Raw genomic sequence first — 27,500 nt, 5'->3', positions numbered from 1 at the left:
CGCCCCCTCCCGTCGCAAGCTTTCCTCTCTCCTGGAGACTGCAGATCACGATTAGCGCTGTGCACGCGCCGCCCCCCCCGCCGGGTGCGCGTGTCACAGACATGACTGGGACCGCAGCCTTGGGCTTCTAGCACCCCTCTTACAATGGTAGCCATATCCACCGCCCCGGCAGCACCCGCAGGCCCACTCTGCAGCAGCTCTCTCGCTGACACTGCGTGACAATGAGAAGCTGTGGTACCCTGCGTGTCCTGCTCTGTGACACCCACTTATAGACACTGCGTGACAATGGGAAGCTGTGGGTACCCTGCGTGTCCTGCCCTGTGACACCCACTTATAGACACTGCGTGACAATGAGAAGCTGTGAGTACCCTGCGTGTCCTGCCCTGTGACACCCAATTATAGACACTGCGTGACAATGAGAAGCTGTGGTACCCTGCGTGTCCTGCCCTGTGACACCCACTTATAGACACTGCGTGACAATGAGAAGCTGTGGGTACCTGCGTGTCCTGCCCTGTGACACCCACTTATAGACACTGCGTGACAATGAGAAGCTGTGGGTACCCTGCGTGTCCTGCTCTGTGACACCCACTTATAGACACTGCGTGACAATGAGAAGCTGTGGTACCCTGCGTGTCCTGCTCTGTGACACCCACTTATAGACACTGCGTGACAATGAGAAGCTGTGGGTACCTGCGTGTCCTGCCCTGTGACACCCACTTATAGACACTGCGTGACAATGGGAAGCTGTGGGTACCCTGCGTGTCCTGCCCTGTGACACCCACTTATAGACACTGCGTGACAATGAGAAGCTGTGGTACCCTGCGTGTCCTGCCCTGTGACACCCACTTATAGACACTGCGTGACAATGAGAAGCTGTGGGTACCCTGCGTGTCCTGCTCTGTGACACCCACTTATAGACACTGCGTGACAATGAGAAGCTGTGAGTACCCTGCGTGTCCTGCCCTGTGACACCCACTTATAGACGCTGCGTGACAATGAGAAGCTGTGGGTACCCTGCATGTCCTGCTCTGTGACACCCACTTATAGACACTGCGTGACAATGAGAAGCTGTGAGTACCCTGCGTGTCCTGCTCTGTGACACCCACTTATAGACGCTGCGTGACAATGAGAAGCTGTGGGTACCTGCGTGTCCTGCCCTGTGACACCCACTTATAGACACTGCGTGACAATGAGAAGCTGTGGTACCCTGCGTGTCCTGCTCTGTGACACCCACTTATAGACACTGCGTGACAATGGGAAGCTGTGGGTACCCTGCGTGTCCTGCTCTCTGACACCCACTTATAGACACTGCGTGACAATGAGAAGCTGTGGTACCCTGCGTGTCCTGCTCTGTGACACCCACTTATAGACACTGCGTGACAATGAGAAGCTGTGGTACCCTGCGTGTCCTGCTCTGTGACACCCACTTATAGACACTGCGTGACAATGAGAAGCTGTGGTACCCTGCGTGTCCTGCTCTGTGACACCCACTTATAGACACTGCGTGACAATGAGAAGCTGTGGGTACCTGCGTGTCCTGCTCTGTGACACCCACTTATAGACACTGCGTGACAATGGGAAGCTGTGGGTACCTGCGTGTCCTGCTCTGTGACACCCACTTATAGACACTGCGTGACAATGAGAAGCTGTGGGTACCCTGCGTGTCCTGCTCTGTGACACCCACTTATAGACACTGCGTGACAATGAGAAGCTGTGGTACCCTGCGTGTCCTGCTCTGTGACACCCACTTATAGACACTGCGTGACAATGAGAAGCTGTGGTACCCTGCGTGTCCTGCTCTGTGACACCCACTTATAGACACTGCGTGACAATGGGAAGCTGTGGGTACCCTGCGTGTCCTGCCCTGTGACACCCACTTATAGACACTGCGTGACAATGGGAAGCTGTGGGTACCCTGCGTGTCCTGCTCTGTGACACCCACTTATAGACACTGCGTGACAATGAGAAGCTGTGGGTACCCTGCGTGTCCTGCTCTGTGACACCCACTTATAGACACTGCGTGACAATGAGAAGCTGTGGTACCCTGCGTGTCCTGCTCTGTGACACCCACTTATAGACACTGCGTGACAATGGGAAGCTGTGGGTACCCTGCGTGTCCTGCTCTGTGACACCCACTTATAGACACTGCGTGACAATGGGAAGCTGTGGGTACCCTGCGTGTCCTGCTCTGTGACACCCACTTATAGACACTGCGTGACAATGAGAAGCTGTGGGTACCCTGCGTGTCCTGCCCTGTGACACCCACTTATAGACACTGCGTGACAATGAGAAGCTGTGGTACCCTGCGTGTCCTGCCCTGTGACACCCACTTATAGACACTGCGTGACAATGGGAAGCTGTGGGTACCCTGCGTGTCCTGCCCTGTGACACCCACTTATAGACACTGCGTGACAATGAGAAGCTGTGGTACCCTGCGTGTCCTGCTCTGTGACACCCACTTATAGACACTGCGTGACAATGGGAAGCTGTGGGTACCTGCGTGTCCTGCCCTGTGACACCCACTTATAGACACTGCGTGACAATGAGAAGCTGTGAGTACCCTGCGTGTCCTGCTCTCTGACACCCACTTATAGACACTGCGTGACAATGAGAAGCTGTGGTACCCTGCGTGTCCTGCCCTGTGACACCCACTTATAGACACTGCGTGACAATGAGAAGCTGTGGGTACCCTGCGTGTCCTGCCCTGTGACACCCACTTATAGACACTGCGTGACAATGAGAAGCTGTGGGTACCTGCGTGTCCTGCCCTGTGACACCCACTTATAGACACTGCGTGACAATGAGAAGCTGTGGTACCCTGCGTGTCCTGCCCTGTGACACCCACTTATAGACGCTGCATGACAATGAGAAGCTGTGGGTACCTGCGTGTCCTGCTCTGTGACACCCACTTATAGACACTGCGTGACAATGAGAAGCTGTGGGTACCTGCGTGTCCTGCCCTGTGACACCCACTTATAGACACTGCGTGACAATGAGAAGCTGTGGGTACCTGCGTGTCCTGCTCTCTGACACCCACTTATAGACACTGCGTGACAATGAGAAGCTGTGGTACCCTGCGTGTCCTGCCCTGTGACACCCACTTATAGACACTGCGTGACAATGAGAAGCTGTGGGTACCCTGCGTGTCCTGCTCTGTGACACCCACTTATAGACACTGCGTGACAATGAGAAGCTGTGGGTACCCTGCGTGTCCTGCCCTGTGACACCCACTTATAGACACTGCGTGACAATGGGAAGCTTTGGGTACCCTGCGTGTCCTGCTCTGTGACACCCACTTATAGACACTGCGTGACAATGAGAAGCTGTGGTACCCTGCGTGTCCTGCCCTGTGACACCCACTTATAGACACTGCGTGACAATGGGAAGCTGTGAGTACCCTGCGTGTCCTGCTCTGTGACACCCACTTATAGACACTGCGTGACAATGAGAAGCTGTGGAACCCTGCGTGTCCTGCTCTGTGACACCCACTTATAGACACTGCGTGACAATGGGAAGCTGTGGGTACCCTGCGTGTCCTGCCCTGTGACACCCACTTATAGACACTGCGTGACAATGAGAAGCTGTGGGTACCTGCGTGTCCTGCCCTGTGACACCCACTTATAGACACTGCGTGACAATGGGAAGCTGTGGGTACCCTGCGTTTCCTGCTCTGTGACACCCACTTATAGACACTGCGTGACAATGAGAAGCTGTGGTACCCTGCGTGTCCTGCTCTGTGACACCCACTTATAGACACTGCGTGACAATGAGAAGCTGTGAGTACCCTGCGTGTCCTGCTCTGTGACACCCACTTATAGACACTGCGTGACAATGAGAAGCTGTGGTACCCTGCGTGTCCTGCCCTGTGACACCCACTTATAGACACTGCGTGACAATGGGAAGCTGTGAGTACCCTGCGTGTCCTGCTCTGTGACACCCACTTATAGACACTGCGTGACAATGAGAAGCTGTGGGTACCTGCGTGTCCTGCCCTGTGACACCCACTTATAGACACTGCGTGACAATGAGAAGCTGTGGGTACCCTGCGTGTCCTGCTCTGTGACACCCACTTATAGACACTGCGTGACAATGAGAAGCTGTGAGTACCCTGCGTGTCCTGCCCTGTGACACCCACTTATAGACGCTGCGTGACAATGAGAAGCTGTGGGTACCCTGCGTGTCCTGCTCTGTGACACCCACTTATAGACACTGCGTGACAATGAGAAGCTGTGAGTACCCTGCGTGTCCTGCTCTGTGACACCCACTTATAGACGCTGCGTGACAATGAGAAGCTGTGGGTACCTGCGTGTCCTGCTCTGTGACACCCACTTATAGACACTGCGTGACAATGGGAAGCTGTGGGTACCCTGCGTGTCCTGCCCTGTGACACCCACTTATAGACACTGCGTGACAATGAGAAGCTGTGGTACCCTGCGTGTCCTGCTCTGTGACACCCACTTATAGACACTGCGTGACAATGGGAAGCTGTGGGTACCCTGCGTGTCCTGCTCTCTGACACCCACTTATAGACACTGCGTGACAATGAGAAGCTGTGGTACCCTGCGTGTCCTGCCCTGTGACACCCACTTATAGACACTGCGTGACAATGAGAAGCTGTGGTACCCTGCGTGTCCTGCTCTGTGACACCCACTTATAGACACTGCGTGACAATGAGAAGCTGTGGTACCCTGCGTGTCCTGCTCTGTGACACCCACTTATAGACACTGCGTGACAATGAGAAGCTGTGGTACCCTGCGTGTCCTGCTCTGTGACACCCACTTATAGACACTGCGTGACAATGAGAAGCTGTGGTACCCTGCGTGTCCTGCTCTGTGACACCCACTTATAGACACTGCGTGACAATGGGAAGCTGTGGTACCCTGCGTGTCCTGCTCTGTGACACCCACTTATAGACACTGCGTGACAATGAGAAGCTGTGAGTACCTGCGTGTCCTGCTCTGTGACACCCACTTATAGACACTGCGTGACAATGGGAAGCTGTGGGTACCTGCGTGTCCTGCTCTGTGACACCCACTTATAGACACTGCGTGACAATGAGAAGCTGTGGGTACCCTGCGTGTCCTGCTCTGTGACACCCACTTATAGACACTGCGTGACAATGAGAAGCTGTGGTACCCTGCGTGTCCTGCTCTGTGACACCCACTTATAGACACTGCGTGACAATGAGAAGCTGTGGTACCCTGCGTGTCCTGCTCTGTGACACCCACTTATAGACACTGCGTGACAATGAGAAGCTGTGGTACCCTGCGTGTCCTGCTCTGTGACACCCACTTATAGACACTGCGTGACAATGGGAAGCTGTGGGTACCCTGCGTGTCCTGCTCTGTGACACCCACTTATAGACACTGCGTGACAATGGGAAGCTGTGGGTACCCTGCGTGTCCTGCTCTGTGACACCCACTTATAGACACTGCGTGACAATGAGAAGCTGTGGTACCCTGCGTGTCCTGCTCTGTGACACCCACTTATAGACACTGCGTGACAATGGGAAGCTGTGGGTACCCTGCGTGTCCTGCCCTGTGACACCCACTTATAGACACTGCGTGACAATGAGAAGCTGTGGTACCCTGCGTGTCCTGCTCTGTGACACCCACTTATAGACGCTGCGTGACAATGGGAAGCTGTGAGTACCCTGCGTGTCCTGCTCTCTGACACCCACTTATAGACACTGCGTGACAATGAGAAGCTGTGGTACCCTGCGTGTCCTGCCCTGTGACACCCACTTATAGACACTGCGTGACAATGAGAAGCTGTGGGTACCCTGCGTGTCCTGCTCTGTGACACCCACTTATAGACACTGCGTGACAATGAGAAGCTGTGGGTACCCTGCGTGTCCTGCCCTGTGACACCCACTTATAGACACTGCGTGACAATGAGAAGCTGTGAGTACCCTGCGTGTCCTGCTCTCTGACACCCACTTATAGACACTGCGTGACAATGAGAAGCTGTGGTACCCTGCGTGTCCTGCCCTGTGACACCCACTTATAGACACTGCGTGACAATGAGAAGCTGTGGGTACCCTGCGTGTCCTGCTCTGTGACACCCACTTATAGACACTGCGTGACAATGAGAAGCTGTGGGTACCCTGCGTGTCCTGCCCTGTGACACCCACTTATAGACACTGCGTGACAATGAGAAGCTGTGGGTACCTGCGTGTCCTGCCCTGTGACACCCACTTATAGACACTGCGTGACAATGAGAAGCTGTGGGTACCTGCGTGTCCTGCCCTGTGACACCCACTTATAGACACTGCGTGACAATGAGAAGCTGTGGTACCCTGCGTGTCCTGCCCTGTGACACCCACTTATAGACGCTGCATGACAATGAGAAGCTGTGGGTACCTGCGTGTCCTGCTCTGTGACACCCACTTATAGACACTGCGTGACAATGAGAAGCTGTGGGTACCCTGCGTGTCCTGCCCTGTGACACCCACTTATAGACACTGCGTGACAATGAGAAGCTGTGGTACCCTGTGTGTCCTGCTCTGTGACACCCACTTATAGACACTGCGTGACAATGAGAAGCTGTGGTACCCTGCGTGTCCTGCTCTCTGACACCCACTTATAGACACTGCGTGACAATGGGAAGCTGTGGGTACCCTGCGTGTCCTGCTCTGTGACACCCACTTATAGACACTGCGTGACAATGAGAAGCTGTGGGTACCCTGCGTGTCCTGCCCTGTGACACCCACTTATAGACACTGCGTGACAATGGGAAGCTTTGGGTACCCTGCGTGTCCTGCTCTGTGACACCCACTTATAGACACTGCGTGACAATGAGAAGCTGTGGTACCCTGCGTGTCCTGCCCTGTGACACCCACTTATAGACACTGCGTGACAATGGGAAGCTGTGAGTACCCTGCGTGTCCTGCTCTGTGACACCCACTTATAGACACTGCGTGACAATGAGAAGCTGTGGGTACCTGCGTGTCCTGCCCTGTGACACCCACTTATAGACACTGCGTGACAATGGGAAGCTGTGGGTACCCTGCGTGTCCTGCTCTGTGACACCCACTTATAGACACTGCGTGACAATGAGAAGCTGTGGTACCCTGCGTGTCCTGCTCTGTGACACCCACTTATAGACACTGCGTGACAATGAGAAGCTGTGAGTACCCTGCGTGTCCTGCTCTGTGACACCCACTTATAGACACTGCGTGACAATGAGAAGCTGTGGGTACCTGCGTGTCCTGCCCTGTGACACCCACTTATAGACACTGCGTGACAATGGGAAGCTGTGAGTACCCTGCGTGTCCTGCTCTGTGACACCCACTTATAGACACTGCGTGACAATGAGAAGCTGTGGTACCCTGCGTGTCCTGCTCTGTGACACCCACTTATAGACACTGCGTGACAATGAGAAGCTGTGGTACCCTGCGTGTCCTGCTCTGTGACACCCACTTATAGACACTGCGTGACAATGGGAAGCTGTGAGTACCCTGCGTGTCCTGCCCTGTGACACCCACTTATAGACACTGCGTGACAATGGGAAGCTGTGGGTACCCTGCGTGTCCTGCCCTGTGACACCCACTTATAGACACTGCGTGACAATGAGAAGCTGTGGTACCCTGCATGTCCTGCCCTGTGACACCCACTTATAGACACTGCGTGACAATGAGAAGCTGTGGTACCCTGCGTGTCCTGCCCTGTGACACCCACTTATAGACGCTGCGTGACAATGAGAAGCTGTGGTACCCTGCGTGTCCTGCCCTGTGACACCGACTTATAGACACTGCGTGACAATGAGAAGCTGTGGGTACCCTGCGTGTCCTGCCCTGTGACACCCACTTATAGACACTGCGTGACAATGAGAAGCTGTGGGTACCCTGCGTGTCCTGCCCTGTGACACCCACTTATAGACACTGCGTGACAATGAGAAGCTGTGGGTACCCTGCGTGTCCTGCCCTGTGACACCCACTTATAGACACTGTGTGACAATGAGAAGCTGTGGGTACCCTGCGTGTCCTGCTCTGTGACACCCACTTATAGACGCTGCGTGACAATGAGAAGCTGTGGGTACCCTGCGTGTCCTGCTCTGTGACACCCACTTATAGACACTGCGTGACAATGAGAAGCTGTGGGTACCTGCGTGTCCTGCCCTGTGACACCCACTTATAGACACTGCGTGACAATGAGAAGCTGTGGTACACTGCGTGTCCTGCCCTGTGACACCCACTTATAGACACTGCGTGACAATGAGAAGCTGTGGTACCCTGCGTGTCCTGCCCTGTGACACCCACTTATAGACACTGCGTGACAATGAGAAGCTGTGGGTACCTGCGTGTCCTGCCCTGTGACACCCACTTATAGACACTGCGTGACAATGGGAAGCTGTGAGTACCCTGCGTGTCCTGCTCTGTGACACCCACTTATAGACACTGCGTGACAATGAGAAGCTGTGGGTACCTGCGTGTTCTGCCCTGTGACACCCACTTATAGACACTGCGTGACAATGAGAAGCTGTGGTACCCTGCGTGTCCTGCTCTGTGACACCCACTTATAGACACTGCGTGACAATGAGAAGCTGTGAGTACCCTGCGTGTCCTGCTCTGTGACACCCACTTATAGACACTGCGTGACAATGAGAAGCTGTGGGTACCCTGCGTGTCCTGCTCTGTGACACCCACTTATAGACACTGCGTGACAATGAGAAGCTGTGGGTACCCTGCGTGTCCTGCCCTGTGACACCCACTTATAGACACTGCGTGACAATGAGAAGCTGTGGTACCCTGCGTGTCCTGCCCTGTGACACCCACTTATAGACACTGCGTGACAATGAGAAGCTGTGGTACCCTGCGTGTCCTGCTCTGTGACACCCACTTATAGACACTGCGTGACAATGAGAAGCTGTGGGTACCCTGCGTGTCCTGCTCTGTGACACCCACTTATAGACGCTGCGTGACAATGAGAAGCTGTGGGTACCCTGCGTGTCCTGCCCTGTGACACCCACTTATAGACACTGCGTGACAATGAGAAGCTGTGGGTACCTGCGTGTCCTGCTCTGTGACACCCACTTATAGACACTGCGTGACAATGAGAAGCTGTGGTACCCTGCGTGTCCTGCTCTGTGACACCCACTTATAGACACTGCGTGACAATGAGAAGCTGTGGTACCCTGCGTGTCCTGCCCTGTGACACCCACTTATAGACACTGCGTGACAATGAGAAGCTGTGGGTACCCTGCGTGTCCTGCTCTGTGACACCCACTTATAGACGCTGCGTGACAATGAGAAGCTGTGGGTACCCTGCGTGTCCTGCTCAGTGACACCCACTTATAGACACTGCATGACAATGAGAAGCTGTGGTACCCTGCGTGTCCTGCTCTGTGACACCCACTTATAGACACTATGTGACAATGAGAAGCTGTGGGTACCTGCGTGTCCTGCTCTGTGACACCCACTTATAGACACTGCGTGACAATGAGAAGCTGTGGGTACCCTGCGTGTCCTGCTCTGTGACACCCACTTATAGACGCTGCGTGACAATGAGAAGCTGTGGTACCCTGCGTGTCCTGCTCTGTGACACCCACTTATAGACACTGCGTGACAATGAGAAGCTGTGGTACCCTGCGTGTCCTGCTCTGTGACACCCACTTATAGACGCTGCGTGACAATGAGAAGCTGTGGGTACCCTGCGTGTCCTGCCCTGTGACACCCACTTATAGACGCTGCGTGACAATGAGAAGCTGTGGGTACCCTGCGTGTCCTGCCCTGTGACACCCACTTATAGACACTGCGTGACAATGGGAAGCTGTGGGTACCCTGCGTGTCCTGCTCTGTGACACCCACTTATAGACACTGCGTGACAATGAGAAGCTGTGGGTACCCTGCGTGTCCTGCTCTGTGACACCCACTTATAGACACTGCGTGACAATGAGAAGCTGTGGGTACCCTGCGTGTCCTGCCCTGTGACACCCACTTATAGACACTGCGTGACAATGAGAAGCTGTGGGTACCCTGCGTGTCCTGCCCTGTGACACCCACTTATAGACACTGCGTGACAATGAGAAGCTGTGGGTACCCTGCGTGTCCTGCCCTGTGACACCCACTTATAGACACTGCGTGACAATGAGAAGCTGTGGGTACCCTGCGTGTCCTGCTCTGTGACACCCACTTATAGACACTGCGTGACAATGAGAAGCTGTGGGTACCCTGCGTGTCCTGCTATGTGACACCCACTTATAGACACTGCGTGACAATGGGAAGCTGTGGGTACCCTGCGTGTCCTGCTCTGTGACACCCACTTATAGACACTGCGTGACAATGAGAAGCTGTGGGTACCCTGCGTGTCCTGCCCTGTGACACCCACTTATAGACACTGCGTGACAATGGGAAGCTGTGGTACCCTGCGTGTCCTGCCCTAGACACCCACTTATAGACACTGCGTGACAATGAGAAGCTGTGGGTACCCTGCGTGTCCTGCCCTGTGACACCCACTTATAGACACTGTGTGACAATGAGAAGCTGTGGTACCCTGCGTGTCCTGCCCTAGACACCCACTTATAGACACTGCGTGACAATGAGAAGCTGTGGGTACCCTGCGTGTCCTGCTCTGTGACACCCACTTATAGACACTGCGTGACAATGAGAAGCTGTGGGTACCCTGCGTGTCCTGCCCTGTGACACCCACTTATAGACACTGCGTGGCAATGGGAAGCTGTGGGTACCCTGCGTGTCTTGCCCTGTGACACCCACTTATAGACACTGCGTGACAATGAGAAGCTGTGGGTACCCTGCGTGTCCTGCCCTGTGACACCCACTTATAGACACTGTGTGACAATGAGAAGCTGTGGTACCCTGCGTGTCCTGCTCTGTGACACCCACTTATAGACACTGTGTGACAATGAGAAGCTGTGGTACCCTGCGTGTCCTGCTCTGTGACACCCACTTATAGACACTGCGTGACAATGAGAAGCTGTGAGTACCCTGCGTGTCCTGCCCTGTGACACCCACTTATAGACACTGCGTGACAATGAGAAGCTGTGGGTACCCTGCGTGTCCTGCCCTGTGACACCCACTTATAGACACTGCGTGACAATGAGAAGCTGTGGGTACCCTGCGTGTCCTGCTCTGTGACACCCACTTATAGACACTGCGTGACAATGAGAAGCTGTGAGTACCCTGCGTGTCCTGCCCTGTGACACCCACTTATAGACACTGCGTGACAATGAGAAGCTGTGGGTACCCTGCGTGTCCTGCCCTGTGACACCCACTTATAGACACTGCGTGACAATGAGAAGCTGTGAGTACCCTGCGTGTCCTGCCCTGTGACACCCACTTATAGACACTGCGTGACAATGAGAAGCTGTGGTACCCTGCGTGTCCTGCCCTGCCGCTCCTATTCATAGACACTTCCAGTATGAGAAGCTGTATGTCACCTGTGTCCCCTGCTCTGTGATCCTCTCCCATCAGCTTCGTGGCTGCTTAAGGAGGGCGGTGGTGGTAGTCGGGGTAGCGGGGGAGGGTAGGGCCGGTGACAACCCTCAACCAACATGAATGGTTCCATGACGCTCACCCGCTTCCACGGCAACCGGTGGGACAGGAAGTCTGTTCACTGGTCACTTCCTGTCTCATGTGGTTCTAAAGATAACGTTGCTTTAACCCTTTGCTGCAGAAGGATGGGGTCTGCTAGCAGCCCACGCACTCAGTCTTTCTGTCATGTTCTCTTCTTTTCTTGCTCTCTTTCACTTTCTCTGTATTTCTTTTTCAACCCATCTCTCTCCTCCCTCCCGTCTGTCCCTCCTTACCCTCCCCCTCTATTTCTCCTCTCACCTCCCTTTAACTCTCCTATGCCCTCTCTATATTTTTCTCCCCCTCGCTAATTCCTCTCCTGCTCTCTCCCCTTCCTCCCTCTTTACCTCCCCCCGTCTTCTTTTGTCTTTATCTCTCCCAAACGTCTTTATTTCACACCTCTGTCCCATCTATCCTCCCCCCTCCCTCTACCTCACCCTTCCCTCTCCATCTCCCCCATCTCTCTCTCCCCCATTTCTCTCTCTCCCCCATCTCTCTCACTCTCTCTCCCCCATCTCTCTCTCTCTCCCCCATCTCTCTCTCTCTCCCCATCTCTCTCTCTCCCCCCATTTCTCTCACTCTCTCTCTCCTCCATCTCTCTCTCTCCCCCCATCTCTCTCACTCTCTCTCCCCCATCTCTCTCTCTCCCCCCATCTCTCTCACTCTCTCTCTCCCCCATCTCTCTCTTTCTCCCCCATCTCTCTCTCTCTCTCTCCCCCCCATCTCTCGCTCGACCCCCCATCTCTCCCTCTCCCCCATCTCTCCCTCTCCCTTTCTCTCCCTCTCTCCCCCTCTCTCTCCCTCTCCCTCTCTCTCTCCTCTGTCTCTTTCATCTTCCCTCTCCCTCCCCAGACATGTAAACTCTCACTGATTTTGAGTCAGTCTCTCAATTTCTTCCTCTTCTCCGCTATTCCTATTTTGCCCCTCTCACGCTCCTTTCTCTTTCTTGAACAGCTGGTGCTATTTAAAAATCAATTTGCCCAGATAAGCAGTAAGAATTCTCCAGCTCTGGTACTGGCAGATTACTCACTTCCTATGCCATGATATTAAACTGTAATCTGACTTTAGGTTTTAGTGGCCATGCCCAGGAAGCAGGCTGGTGGCAGAAGGTCTTTGTTTATCTAAGTGCAAACAGTAGAGGTGAGTCATTAAACAGTGACAGTGCCGATCAGCGTACATCTATGGAGTTCAATGGGAGTGTCCGTGTGTGATAGTGCCCCTATCCAGGGCAGACAACAGCTTTCCCGGGGCCCATGACTAGAGTTTCCACTGCCCACCCCAGTGTACGGGCAGTCTGGCGAGCCCCCTCCCCTCTTTCACACCTTCTCCCTCTCCCCCCTTACCCCCGCTCTGTCTCTCAATTCCCCCCCCCTCTTTCTCACTCACTCTCCCCCCACCTCCTCTTCTCTCACTCATAACTCCTCCCCTAACAGCTCCTAAAACCGCTCCCTATAACGCCTCGCCTAACTGCTCCAATAACTCCTCCCTATAACTCTTCCCCTAACTGCTCCTATAACGCCTCGCCTAACTGCTCCAATAACTCCTCCCTATAACTCTTCCCCTAACTGCTCCTATAACGCCTCGCCTAACTGCTCCAATAACTCCTCCCTATAACTCTTCCCCTAACTGCTCCTATAACGCCTCGCCTAACTGCTCGAATAACTCCTCCCTATAACTCTTCCTCTAACTGCTCCTATAACGCCTCGCCTAACTGCTCCAATAACTCCTCCCTATAACTCTTCCCCTAACTGCTCCTATAACGCCTCGCCTAACTGCTCCAATAACTCCTCCCTATAACTCTTCCCCTAACTGCTCCTATAACGCCTCGCCTAACTGCTCGAATAACTCCTCCCTATAACTCTTCCCCTAACTGCTCCTATAACGCCTCGCCTAACTGCTCCAATAACTCCTCCCCTAACTGCTTATTATAACTCCTCCCCTAACTGCTCCTGAAACTACTCCTTGTAACTCCTCCCCTAACTGTTCCTATAGCCTCTCATTTTAACTATAATAATAACTGCTTCTATAACCGCTCCCTATAACTCCTCCCCTAACTGCTCCTATAACCCCTCCCTATACTGTATCTCCTCCCCTAATTTAGGATTACCATAAATGCTTATTTTAAAAAGAGGACACCAAAAGCTGACCGCACATGAGCAAGCGATAAGCGCTGCGCGTTCGTGCACGACCAGTCGTCTTTTGGCCGTGCATGAACTCCGCTCGCGCATGCGTGGCCGGAAATCGTTTTAAGATATTTTTTTTAAATTCTCCCAGCTTAAAATTAAAAAAACCAGACATGTCCGGGAGAAGACGGACGTATGGTAACCCTACCTTATGCCCAACGCTTACAATCAAGTGAATGCATCATAAGGTGTCAGACAGGAAAGGAAAGCACGGAAGTTGATACAAAGCACCTTAATATGCCAATGCAAATAACACCAATTTTGCCTTTGATACTTGAGCATCAACATCATGAAATGTTACATAGTTACATATAGAGTTACATAGTAGATGAGGTTGAAAAAAGACATGCGTCCATCAAGTTCAACCTTTGCTAAATTTAGACAACAGATTATTTATCCTATATTTGTCCTTACAGTATATTGATCCAGAGGAAGGCAAACAAACCCCCCCCCCCCCCCCCCCCCCAGTGACATATCATGTAATGATATTTCATAAGGGGAAAAATACATTCCTTCCTGACTCCAAGAATTGGCAATCAGATTAGTCCCTGGATCAACATCCTTCCCATGTTTACTTATTTGGTATATCCCTGTATACCTTTCCTTTCTAAAATGTTTCGAAAATATGTTCGGTACAAACATTTTTCTTGGGGCAAAACTAGTGCAATTCTGGGGCAAAAAAACAACAGCGAAGAGATTGATCTTCAATCTTCCCTTACAAGAAGCAGGTGGCTTCACCACATATTGAATAGGAGCCATAGACCCCATAATGCTCCAGTCCTTTGTGACCCTTTAGTGACTATTCAATTTGCTGTGAAGCGGGTTTCTCCATGCTAGAGAAGCATTCAGTACTGTAAATGTGACTGCAATCTTCTCCAGCACAAGGAAGACAGTGTCATGGTATATTGATTAGGGGCTACAGTGTTACTCCTTCATAAAGCCTTCATAGCCGGAAGATACCTCGTGCTGCCTTCACTGTAAGGGGCAATATTTACTGAGACGTGCCGGAAGGTATCTTATAGAGTCACACTGCTTAGTAAACATGGCCCATAAAATACCAAATGGTATATAAATATTAAGGTCAAAAAGCATATGGCCTATAGTCAATGTGATATAAAACAGAGGTAACACAGTGATGCATTAACTTCCATATACTGGAATGGAAATTAATGCATTGTGTACTGCATGTTAGTCTTTGTCCTACCATACAGAATAGGGGACTATGCCCCCATCCTCCCTCCCTCCCCCCCCTTTATTAAGATGTGAAACAGATTTCCCTTTGCACAGGAAAATTTAAGCGCCGTTCATATGAAAGGTTTTGCTGAATATTGAATATTGAATATTTGACCTGTGTGTCAAAGGCTGAAGAATTCATTACTGCAGATTTAACAAGCGTGGTAAGCTGCATTTGCCTTACGCAGATCATTAACCGGGTGGGTTTCAGCACATGAGATTTTTCTATGCTAAATAAAGAGAAAGATGGAACAGACAGAATTTAAAGATCCCATTACAATGTCTGTGTCATTTCACTTCTCCTCCTGTCCTGATGACGTTCCACAAGCAAATCACAAGCTGATGCCCATGGGGCAAAACTAAAGCAAAGTACCTTATTGAAACTACAGATGAGAATCCCTCTCTTTACATCAGTGTATGCAGCATTAGAAGAGACACTGTCACCCTGCAGCGTTATTAACCATGTATCATGTTACTTTGCTCCAGTATGGCCCCCATGTGCATCAGCAAAGGATTCTTTACAGTAAGGGTAGTGACAATGTGGGATTTTTACTTACCATGGAGACTGTGATGGCAGATACTGTAGATATCTTTAAGAAAAGACTAGACATCTTTTTGGTCAGGAAAGGTATACAAGGATATGTCTAATAAGTTCGCCTTTAGAGCGCCCTTGTGACTATGCTTCCCGGGGAAAACAGGGACACGTCGCGCATGCGCGAAAGGCGAGCGGTGAAAGTGCATGCGCAAATTGAGCTTGCCAGCTGACTGCGCATGAGCAGCTGGAGCTTGCCAGCCGCACACGCACGATCAGAGCTTGCCAGTCAGGGAGCGTAGACCGTGCATCCACGGCGGGCACTTGACGGCGGCTGGCAAGCACAGATCGCGCATGCGTGACAGGCAAGGGCCGATCGCGTGTATGAAGCTGACAAGGGCCGATCGTGCATGCGCGTCCGGCAAGCTGCGAGAAAACCGGGACATTTACAGACATTTCCAGATACCGGTACAGGGGACAAAAAAACCGGGACTGTCCCGGCTAAACCGGGATGTCAGGTCACCCTACTTGTGACGTACCTAGAACATGCCGTTCCAGGTATGTCACAAGTAGGGTGACCAGACATGTCACAACTTGTCACAACAGAGGCCTTATTGACATACCAGGTATGTCATGACAAAAAATGCTTGTTTTCTAGGGCATGATGGGGCAGATGATCGAAACAGAAGTGGAACTCTCTCTCAGTCGGGTGGCGCGAGCTGTCATGTGATTGCTCCTGAAAAGGTTTAACCATAGGAAGGGTGTTTATCCAGGGAGAAATCTGATTAACGTTACTAAAGTCAAGAAGGAATGTATTACTGGAGTTACACATACTGTATAGGACGAGAATTCCTCCCAATTACAACTTAACAAAGGTTGAACTTGATGGACCAATGTCTTTTCAACCTATTCTATTATGTTACTATGTATCTGCGGAGTAGACGAGGAGTTAAAGTTACTCACATACACATACATCAAATTGTAAAAAAAAAAAACAACCTGGTTAACACGCTATAAAACATGTGATGCTTTCTCTAGGAAATAATACTATTGCATCAAAGCAAACTTCCCTTAGAACTGACACACAGACACTGTGGCTTTAGCTAAATGATACATCAGATACAAATACGGCTGTGCAATAATTCTATACCTGGGTGACAGAGGTGGAGGGGAGGGGCGGGGTGGCGGGGAGGAGGGACGTGGGAGAAGGTAAAGAAAAGGGTGATGGTAAATTAATAAACAGGTCAGGCCCTCTGAGAAGTCCTCAGGCGGACTGTACCCCTGGAGACAGCGCTGGGTAAATGTTTGCAGAGCTGCATGAGGGATACGTTTTAAAATGCTGCATGGGTTTGCTGAGAGGTGGTAAGAGCTGAATGGAAATGTAGTGACTGTGTACTGTGTAAAGCACAAACCAGATACATGGGGCACAGTTACAGGAGACTGAAACACTCATAGTGGGATATTTTTCATTGATAAATCCAGCAATACTTCTTTCTCTCTTTTTTTCTCACCTCTCTTTCATTTTTCTTTCTCTCACTCTCTCTGCGTTTCTTTTCTTCCCATCTCACTCTTTTTCTTCCTTCACTGTATCTTTCTTCCCTTTTCTCTTTCTCCCTCTCAATGTGAATCTTCCTTTCTCTCTCTCGTCTCTCTCTCTCTCTTTCTCTTTCTCTTTCTCTCTCTCTCTCTCTCTCTCTCTCTCTCTCTCTCTCTCTCTCTCTCTCTCTCTCTCTCTCTCTCTCTCTCGTCTCTTCTCTCACTCTCTCTCCCTTTCATTTTCTTACTTCCTTTTTTCCCCTCTCTCCCCATCTCCCAAGCTCCTTTCCTTTCCCCCTTCTGCCTCTCCCATGTTCTTCTCCTATCCTTATCCACATCCTTCCATCCAATTCTCTGCGTTTCTCCTCCTTTCCTTTCTCTCCGAGTACTGCATTCCTTTCCCTCCTACTGGGAGATGGATAACTATTGGCGAAAGAGCTTGCACTCTCTACCACTATTTGTATCCCCTGTAAATTATTTGTTCCGTTTCTTCCCCCTGCACAGAACCCCTGTCACATCATCTCAATTTCTCTAACTCCGCAATTTACCTGCTAATGGCAATTTCCACTTAAATAATTCAGATCTGTCAGTGTTACTAAGGTAACACTTGGGAGCTGTCATCTTGTCACCAACCTTAGCATCATAAGCCTAATTCCCCCCCCCCCCGCCCCTAAAACAACAAGCAGTGGTTTAACCCTGCCACTGCCAGAGGACGCTGCCACGCATGGCAGACCCCACTGGCGATGCTGGGATAGAAGGGGGTTTATAAGGGGCCACGCACTTTACTGAAAAATCAGACTGTTTTTTTTTTCTTGGAGAAATATTCATTTTAAACCTTTTGTCGGGGACTATTAAAGATAGTCGTCACTTTGATTTTCCATGATCACTGCATCTTTGTAATCGTTGCTGCATTTCCCCCCATAATTTATATACAAGATTCTAATTAGAGCTCAACAAAAGCAACATGTATATTCTGCAACATTTGTTATTGCTGCACCTGTCATTGATTTGCTGTGAGACTCACTGCTTTGGAGTTGGTCTCACTGATTTTTTTGCAACAGTCTGCTAACACTGATAGAGTCTCAGCGATTACAAAAAATTCAATTTCACTGGAAAACAAATAGTGTGCTCGCTGCAACCTAAGATTGTACGGAGGCTGGTACCGTGCTCTAAAGCAAGGGGGCGTGACGGTTACACCGCGCTGAAATCAAAAGCCGGGGGACCGCGCCAGGCCTCACTTGCTGTGATTCAGCCTGCTTTGGGCGACACATGACCCCCACGCCGGTTGCCATGGCAACGTGGCGTCACATGACCCCCGCAATGACGTCGGCACACAGGTAAGAGTGAGGGGAGGGGGGGCGAGCAGGCAGGGGGGCGCAGCTTCACTAGAAGAACAGAGTGCACGCAATACTACTAAATGGTGCTTAGTAAAGGTGACATAATTAAAACCTAACTTTTAATAGGTGTGTATAAAATAAAAGGGGGAAGGGGTGACACAGGGGGCACATAACAAACGGTATGTTAAAATTGCTGCGTTCAATGAGGCCTCCAAATCAATCAATTTGAACAGAAATGTGTACAGACGTGTGCCATGTTTATGCTGTGAAACAGAAAGTACTGTCAGTGTTTCTAAATAATATATATATATTGCTCTAAAAAGGTGTGTAAATAAAAGTAGTGGTACCTCATACCCACTAGTACAGTGGTTCCCAACTCCAGCCCTCAAAGTACCCCCAACAGGCCAGGATGTAAGGATATCCCTGCTTCAGCACAGGTGTTTCAGTGAAAATGACTGAGCCACTGATTGAGCCATCGGTGTTGAAGTAGGGATATCCTTAAATCCTGACCTGTTGGGGGTCTTGAGGACGAGAGTTGGGAACCCCTGCTAGTCCCCGCACACCGTGGCTACTGTTACTGAGAGATGCCAATGCTAGTCGCCTTCATTCCGGCCTGCGGTACTGGTAAGCTCACTCCATGGTAAGATTGGAGCTTAGTTGTGACTGTGAGGGGAGAGGCCTGTACATGGTGTGAAGCTGCAGGGTGGGACGCTCAGGGAATATGTGAGAAAGTACTTGTGGAATAGCCTCCCCGGGGGGATGGGAGGGGGGCAGAGGCTAATCATGAAGGAGAATTAACAGTACATGATATAGACATACAAACTATGCAGACTAGGTGGTCTCGGAAAGGATGCACTAGTTATGATTTCATTATCTCCACTTCCTGATATCCTGTGCACCCTTTTTTAAGAGGCAAATGCTTATATCGTAATACATGTGTAAAGAGAGAGGGATATTTTCACTTTCCACTTTTTCTACCAAAACCCACATTTATTTTGGTGCATACCTCATCCGTTGTAAGGGGCATGCAAATCCGATACTCCTTCACCAGCATATCTGTGCCGTGGCTTGGAATCGTGTTGGGTCAATGTGGTATGGGTGACAATGTGGTATGGGTGACAATGTGGTATGGGTGACAATGTGGTATGGGTGACAATGTGGTATGGGTGACAATGTGGTATGGGTGACAATGTGGTATGGGTGACTGGTGTTCTTGGACGGGACGGCCTAGAAGAGAGGAGAAAGAATGGTCATCAAGAACCAACCAATGATGTGTGGACCATCACTGCTACACAGCACTGGTCCTCTTTCATGCAGCAAAAAAAGCATTTTCTCAGGGGGAGTTGTAATCCCCTTGACATAAGTATAGAGTTGCACCAGTAGAAGGTGGACCATTAGATCTTTCTCTCCTAGGTCATGTGAAGATGTCATCTTCATTAAAATCTTCTCCAGCACAGGAAGATGGCTTCACAGCATATTACAGAAACACTTACCATAACACCCTCCTACTGTCTCTGTAAATTCTACCTAATTACCACATAGATTGTGAGCTCTGCGGGGCAGGGACTCCCTTTCCCATTGTTACTGCCCTGTCTGAAGCACTTCTTCCCATTATGTTATATTATTATGACCCGTTTACTACTGCTGTGATGCGCTATGTACCTGGATGGCGTTATATAAATACATATATACATACATACATACATACATATTGAATAAAGGCTGTAGTGCGTGGCCTTGCTTGTCTTTCACGAATCTGGTTCTTTACAGTAAGAGCAGTTAAAATGTGGAATTCATTACACATGGAGACAGTGATGGCAGATACAATAGACATGTTCAAAAAAAGGTTGGACATCTTTTTAGAAAGGATAGGTATACAGGGATATACCAAATAAGTAAACATGGGAAGGATGTTGATCCAGGGATTAATCCGATTGCCAATTCTTGGAGTCAGGAAGGCATGTATTTTTCCCCTTATGAGATATCATTGGATGATATGTCACTGGGGTTTTTTGTTTGCCTTCCTCTGGATCAATATTCAGTAAGTACGGATATAGGATAAAGTATCTGTCTGAACTTGATGGGCGCATGTCTTTTTTCAACCTGATCTACTATGTAACTATATGTGACACATTTTCCCTCGCACTGTAACTCACAGACAGCCCTTAGTGATTTCCTTACATTACTGAGGGTCTTGTTGATTTTCAGTGGCCGGTTCTTATTAAGCATTTTAGAATTGGTGACCTCAGTCTTTCACAAAAGTAAATCTTACAAACTGAAGACAGCCACAGCCATGTGCAAATGTGGGTGTGCAGGGTGATTGGGCCATATTGGCTCAAGGGTCCTAACCCACGAGACACTGTCCAGCGCTGGACGACACTTTACTGTATGTCCCATTCATTTGAACAGTCTGTAAGGAGTCTTCCCGCGCCAGAGTGTGTCTTATGGAGACAACATAAGCCCCTGTGTTTAAGTGAAGGAGTGTGTTAGCTGGGTTATTAGTAATAGCAAACACTTTGCCTGCATGGCATGATATACTGTAGACTAGAGTGTATCTCTCATCCTAAAGCAGAACACGAGAAACTGAATTTTAGTGGAAAACCAACTCATTTATTCTGCTCTGGCAGCAAATGTGTTAAATTGACTCACATTTTACACGGTACACTCTTTGTCACTCAGACAGTACTTGAATACGTATAAAATGACTGCAGATAATAACTACTTGACCCACAATGAAACCTCAGATCTCGCTGACACATCCTATTGTAACATGGCTGGTAAAGACTCCTATTGCAACAGGTAAATGCTGTTTATGAACCCGCTGTCTTTTTTCTCTCTCTTTTTTTTTTTTTAATTGACTTTAATGAACGTTTGTTGCAATATCAAATTTCACAGTAATGAGATCGCAAGAAAAGTTGCAAAATTCACGTTGAAAGCAGATTCACAATAGTTGCAAATGTGGGTGCGAAATGCACGACTAGGCCTGATATGGCCCTACCGCCGAACAAAGACAACTGGCAACGTGCTGGAGGACTAAGGCCACAGGTTCTATAAATAATACAACACCATTCATAACTCAACCCAGACTGGCCCATACCATGTCAAGAACCCCCAGCGTTTGCTGTGGCATGTGACCTCCTTTGTTGTCGGCCAAAATATATATATTTAGTAGCACCCATAAAGCAACGCCCACCAAGGAGGACGCTCACCAACACTAGCGGGCCGAACGCAGGATTACTAACTGGGTGATATTCCCAAATGTGATCATTATAGGCCCAGTCTTTACCATGCCAAGCCCCGGCGGTCAGATGCCCCATTGTCGTAGGGCTCTATGCTGCTTTCTCTCTCCTTTACCCCAGCAAGTCTTCCTCTCTCCTCCAAGCATGTCTTCCTCCCTCTTCTACCCCGGCATGTCTCTCTTCTCCCCCCAACGCAAAATAATGATACCTGCTGCAGCACACCATAAAATAAATCAGTAATACAGTTTCGGTGCACCGGTGATCGGGATGGCCTGCGAGTAATCCAGTATATATGGTAAGAAAAAGCAACACCGGGCACTGCGGATTGTCTCATCTATTTATTAAGCCAAATAGCTGTGCGACGTTTCCACCTACATAGGTCTTTCTCAAGTGAAAAGTCCCACTTACCTCTTGAGAAAGACCTATGTACAGTAGGTCGAAACGTTGCACAGCTATTTGGCTTATTACATAAATTAGAAAATTCGTAGTGCCCTGTGTTGCTTTTTCTCTCCTCTCCTCCCCCCAGAATGTTTACCTCTCCTCCCCCCAGCATGTCTCACTCTCTCCTCCCCCCAGCATGTCTCACTCTCTCCTCCCCCCAGCATGTCTCACTCTCTCCTCCCCCCAGCATGTCTCACTCTCTCCTCCCCCCAGCATGTCTCACTCTCTCCTCCCCCCAGCATGTCTCACTCTCTCCTCCCCCCAGAATGTTTCCCTCTCCTCCCCACAGCATGTCTCACTCTCTCCTCCCCACAGCATGTCTTTCTCTCTCCCCTCAGCATGTCTCTCTCTCTCCTCCCCACAGCATGTTTCCCTCTCCTCCCCCCAGCATGTTTCCCTCTCCTCCCCCCAGCATGTCTCACTCTCTCCTCCCCACAACATGTCTTTCTCTCTCCTCCCCACAGCATGTTTCCCTCTCCTCCCCACAGCATGTTTTTCTCACTCCCCCCGCCCCCAGGGGATTAAGGGTAGGCTGACCAGATGTCCCGGTTCATGGGGCTCTGCCTCGACATTTTGGGGTCCTGTCCCGGTTGGCCGGGCATGCACGGTCAGCACTTGGGCGATTGCCGTATGCCGGCAGTTGCTAGGGGGCTGGCTAATTTCTTCCATCCTGATTGGCTGCTGCTGGGTAATGCTGCCAATCGGGTGGAGGCGTCAGGAGCGTGTGTGTATGTGTGTGTGAGTGTTTTCTGTGGCTGTCTTGCAGGGGGTGAGGGTAAGAGAATGAGAAGGAGAGGGAGGGTGGTGAGGGAGAGAGAATGAGAGGGGGTGAGGGAGAGAGAATGAGAGGGGGTGAGGGAGAGAGAATGAGAGGGGGTGAGGGAGAGAGAATGAGAGGGGGTGAGGGAGAGAGAATGAGAGGGGGTGAGGGAGAGAGAATGAGAGGGGTGAGGGTAAGAGAATGAGGGGGTGATGGAGAGAGAATGAGAGGGGGTGAGGGTAAGAGAATGAGAGGGGGTGAGGGTAAGAGAATGAGAGGGGGTGAGGGAAAGAATGAGAGGGGGTGAGGGAAAGAATGAGAGGGGGTGAGGGAGAGAGAATGAGAGGGGGTGAGGGTAAGAGAATGAGAGGGGGTGAGGGTAAGAGAATGAGAGGGTGAGGGAAAGAATGAGAGGGGGTGAGGGTGAGAGAATGAGAGGGGGTGAGGGTAAGAGAATGAGGGGGTGATGGAGAGAGAATGAGAGGGGGTGAGGGTAAGAGAATGAGAGGGGGTGAGGGTAAGAGAATGAGAGGGGGTGAGGGAAAGAATGAGATGGGGTGAGGGAAAGAATGAGAGGGGGTGAGGGAGAGAGAATGAGAGGGGTTGAGGGTAAGAGAATGAGAGGGGGTGAGGGTAAGAGAATGAGAGGGTGAGGGAAAGAATGAGAGGGGGTGAGGGTGAGAGATGAGAGGGGGTGAGGGTAAGAGAATGAGAGGGGGTGAGGGTAAGAGAATGAGAGGGGGCGAGGGAAAGAGAATGAGAGGGGGCGAGGGAAAGAGAATGAGAGGGGGTGAGGGAGAGAGAATGAGAGGGGGTGAGGGAGAGAGAATGAGAGGGGGTGAGGGAGGGAGAATGAGAGGGGGTGAGGGAGAGAGAATGAGAGGGGGTGAGGGTAAGAGAATGAGAGGGGGTGAGGGAAAGAATGAGAGGGGGTGAGGGTGGAGGAATGAAAGGGGGTGGAGGGTAAGAGAATGAGAGGGGGTGAGGGTAAGAGAATGAGAGGGGGTGAGGGAGAGAGAATGAGAGAGGGTGAGGGAGAGAGAATGAGAGGGGGTGAGGGTAAGAGAATGAGGGGGGTGAGGGTAAGAGAATGAGGGGGTGAGGGTAAGAGAATGCGAGGGGGTGAGGGAGAGAGAATGAGAGGGGGTGGGGTGAGGAATGAGAGGGGGTGAGGGGGTGAGGGAATGAGAGGGGGTGAGGGGGAGATGAGAGGGGGTGAGGAGAGGGATGAGAGGGGGTGATGGAGAGGAGAGGGGGTGAGGGGTGAGGGTGAAGAGAGGTGAGTGGGGGTGAGGAGTAGAGATGAGAGGGGGTCGAGGGAAGAGAGGGGGTGAGGGTAGAAGAGAATGAGAGGGGGTGGGGTAGAGAATGAGAGGGGGTGAGGGAAGAGAATGAGAGGGGGTGAGGGTAGAGATGAGAGGGGGTGAGGGTAAGAGAATGAGGGGGTGGAGGGTAAGAGAATGAGGGGGGGTGAGGGAAAGAGATGAGAGGGGTGAGGGGAAAGAGAATGAGAGGGGGGGTGCAGGGTAAGGAGAATGAGAGGGGGCGAGGGAAAGAGAATGAGAGGGGGCGAGGGAAAGAGAATGAGAGGGGTGAGGGTAAGATGAAGTGAGGGTAAGAGAATGAGAGGGGGCGAGGGTAAGAGAATGAGAGGGGGTGAGGGTAAGAGAATGAGAGGGGGTGAGGGTAAGAGAATGAGGGGGTGAGGGTAAGAGAATGAGGGGGGGTGAGGAAGAGAATGAGAGGGGGCTAGGGAAAGAATGAGAGGGGGTGAGGGTAAGAGAATGAGAGGGGGCGAGGGAAAGAGAATGAGAGGGGGTGAGGGTAAGAGAATGAGAGGGGGTGAGGGTAGAGAATGAGAGGGGGCGAGGAAAGAGAATGAGAGGGGGCGAGGAAAGAGAATGAGAGGGGGTGAGGGTAAGAGAATGAGAGGGGGCGAGGGAAAGAGATGAGAGGGGGTGAGGGTAAGAGAATGATAGGGGGTGAGGGTAAGAGAATGAGAGGGGGTGAGGGTAAGAGAATGAGAGGGGTGAGGGTAAGAGAATGAGAGGGGTGAGGGAAAGAGAATGAGAGGGGGTGAGGGTAAGAGAATGAGAGGGTGAGGGTAAGAGAATGAGAGGGGGTGAGGGAAAGAGAATGAGAGGGGGTGAGGGTAAGAGAATGAGGGGTGAGGGTAAGAGAATGAGAGGGGGTGAGGGAAAGAATGAGAGGGGGTGAGGGTAAGAGAATGAGAGGGGGTGAGGAAGAGAATGAGAGGGGGTGAGGGAAAGAGAATGAGAGGGGGCGAGGGAAAGAGAATGAGAGGGGGCGAGGGAAAGAGAATGAGAGGGGGTGAGGGTAAGAGAATGAGAGGGGGTGAGGGTAAGAGAATGAGAGGGGGCGAGGGAAAGAGAATGAGAGGCGGTGAGGGTAAGAGAATGAGAGGGGGTGAGGGAAAGAGAATGAGAGGGGGGTGAGGGAAAGAGAATGAGAGGGGGTGAGGGTAAGAGAATGAGAGGGGGTGAGGGAAAGAGAATGAGAGGGGGTGAGGGAAAGAGAATGAGAGGGGGTGAGGGTAAGAGAATGAGGGGGTGAGGGTAAGAGAATGGAGAGGGGGCGAGGGAAAGAGAATGAGAGGGGGTGAGGGTAAGAGATGAGAGGGGGTGAGGGAAAGAGAATGAGAGGGGTGAGGGTAAGAGAATGAGAGGGGTTGAGGGTAAGGGAATGAGAGGGGGCGAGGGAAAGAGCATGAGATGGGGTGAGGGAAAGAGAATGAGAGGGGGTGAGGGTAAGAGAATAGAGGGGTGAGGGTAAGAGAATGAGAGGGGGTGAGGGCAAGAGAATGAGAGGGGGTGAGGGTAAGAGAATGAGAGGGGGTGAGGGAAAGAGAATGAGAGGGGGTGAGGGAAAGAGAATGAGAGGGGGTGAGGGTAAGAGAATGAGGGGGGTGAGGGTAAGAGAATGAGAGGGGGCGAGGGTAAGAGAATGAGAGGGGGTGAGGGTACGAGAATGAGAGAGGGTGAGGGAGAGAGAATGAGAGGGGTGAGGGTAAGAGAATGAGAGGGGGTGAGGGTAAGAGAATGAGAGGGGGTGAGGGTAAGAGAATGAGAGGGGGTGAGGGTAAGAGAATGAGAGGGGGGTGAGGGTAAGAGAATGAGAGGGGGTGAGGGAAAGAGAATGAGAGAGGGCGAGGAAGAGAGAATAAGGGGGAGGAGGGGGAGGTAGAGGTAGGGGAGGGAGAGAGTGGGGAGTGTGTGAAGAAGAAAGGGGGATGAAACACATTGCGGCAATGTGTGTGGCCAGCGTGAGCTAGCGCCCACACATGCACGACGCTAGCTGTTTGCCGAAGCAAGCAAATTTGAATCTGCCGCTCACTCGCGCGTCACGTGAACGGTTCGTCCAATGAGGGCGAACCAGCTCCGTGACGTCTTGGCTGCGCGCCCCGCCCGCCCCGCCTCCCGCCCCCCCCGCGCGCACCTAGCTGGCCTCACAAATCGCCCGCGAGTAGGAGCGCGTGACGTCATCGCGCAATGAGCGCCAGCGCGCTCTCTCCCTGCCTGGCCTCAACCTTACCTTTTCTCCGGTGATGTCACGTGACCCCGCAGAATCTTTTGACGCCGCGTTGCCAGAGGTCACCGGAGTCAATGTAAGGAAGTTACAGAGGTCTACGCTGCTCCCCCGGCATTTCATTTAAATGCCTTCGGGAAGAGCGCTGGGCCGCGCCCCCCACCCCCAAAAAAAATCTCAAGGTGCGCGACACGCCTGGTCTAAGGCACCTATAACTTTGGCACCGGCCCTGTATACACCCAGGTAGGTAATATATATATATGTATATTATATATATATATACAGTGTTCGACAAACCTATACATTTGCTCGCCCCGGGCGAGTGGATCTAACATCGTGGCGAGCTCCTATTGGCCCAAGCAGCACACGTTTGGTACTAGGTGGCGAGTAGATTTTTTTGTGTGGCGAGTAGATTTTTTGGTGATTTGTCGACCACTGTATATATATATATATATATATATATATATATACATATATAGTAGTACAGGGCACGTGCTTAGGAAATTAAATCCAGATTTGGGGATAGGTGCCCTGCCAAATACTGTATACGGATTGTACTGCAGATATAGCAAGAATGAATAAAGATTAATTTATGAAACTATGGAGTGCCTGCCTCCTTGCTCCATATATATCCTTTCATTTGCTGTGTGGTGTGTGCGTGTGTGTGTGTGTGTGTGTGTGTGTGTGTGTGTATATATATATATATACAGTATCTATCGATATATATATCTATATATACACACACACATACGCAATACACCTACATATATATGTCCATGGTTGTAAAATCTCTCTTTGTATATTTACATCATCACAAGTATACTTTACCTACAATTTTTATTTTAACAGGTTTGATTCATTTAATCTTCGCTCCTGTTCTTTCTCATTGCAGCTATTAAATATGCTAACAAGTTGGGTAATAAAAGCACAGTTTGTCACTTTGGCCCCTATTCAATTGCAATATGTTCACATATCTTCCCCATGCTGGGGAATATTTTAGTATCATTCATTTGATGAGAGCTAATCTCTTTGCCATCTTCACAGCATGTTGTATGGGGACCTGTACAGGCTGATAAGTGCAGGTATCACTTCGTAGCAATGCATGCACCATCAGTGTGTATCAGTGTGCGAACATCTGCAATACAGGGACAGGTGCACTGAAT

The 27,500-nt window shown here is 50.8% G+C and overlaps 1 protein-coding gene across 1 annotated transcript in view; it reads right to left on the bottom strand.

Moving 5' to 3' along the window:
* Positions 1 to 27,500, bottom strand: part of LOC142463437 (cytoplasmic phosphatidylinositol transfer protein 1-like) — a 54,792-nt gene that overhangs the window by 23,148 nt on the left and 4,144 nt on the right. Inside the window, exon 2 of the mRNA XM_075566188.1 lies at positions 19,358 to 19,578. Within this exon, the coding sequence (XP_075422303.1) occupies positions 19,358 to 19,405 (48 nt within the window). The 5' untranslated portion in view covers positions 19,406 to 19,578. The remainder of the gene's footprint in view (positions 1 to 19,357; positions 19,579 to 27,500) is intronic.

This window comes from Ascaphus truei, chromosome 11 (assembly GCF_040206685.1).
Source record: "Ascaphus truei isolate aAscTru1 chromosome 11, aAscTru1.hap1, whole genome shotgun sequence".
In the NCBI taxonomy this organism is placed as follows: Eukaryota; Metazoa; Chordata; class Amphibia; order Anura; family Ascaphidae; genus Ascaphus; species Ascaphus truei.
This window is presented reverse-complemented; position numbering and strand designations above follow the sequence as displayed.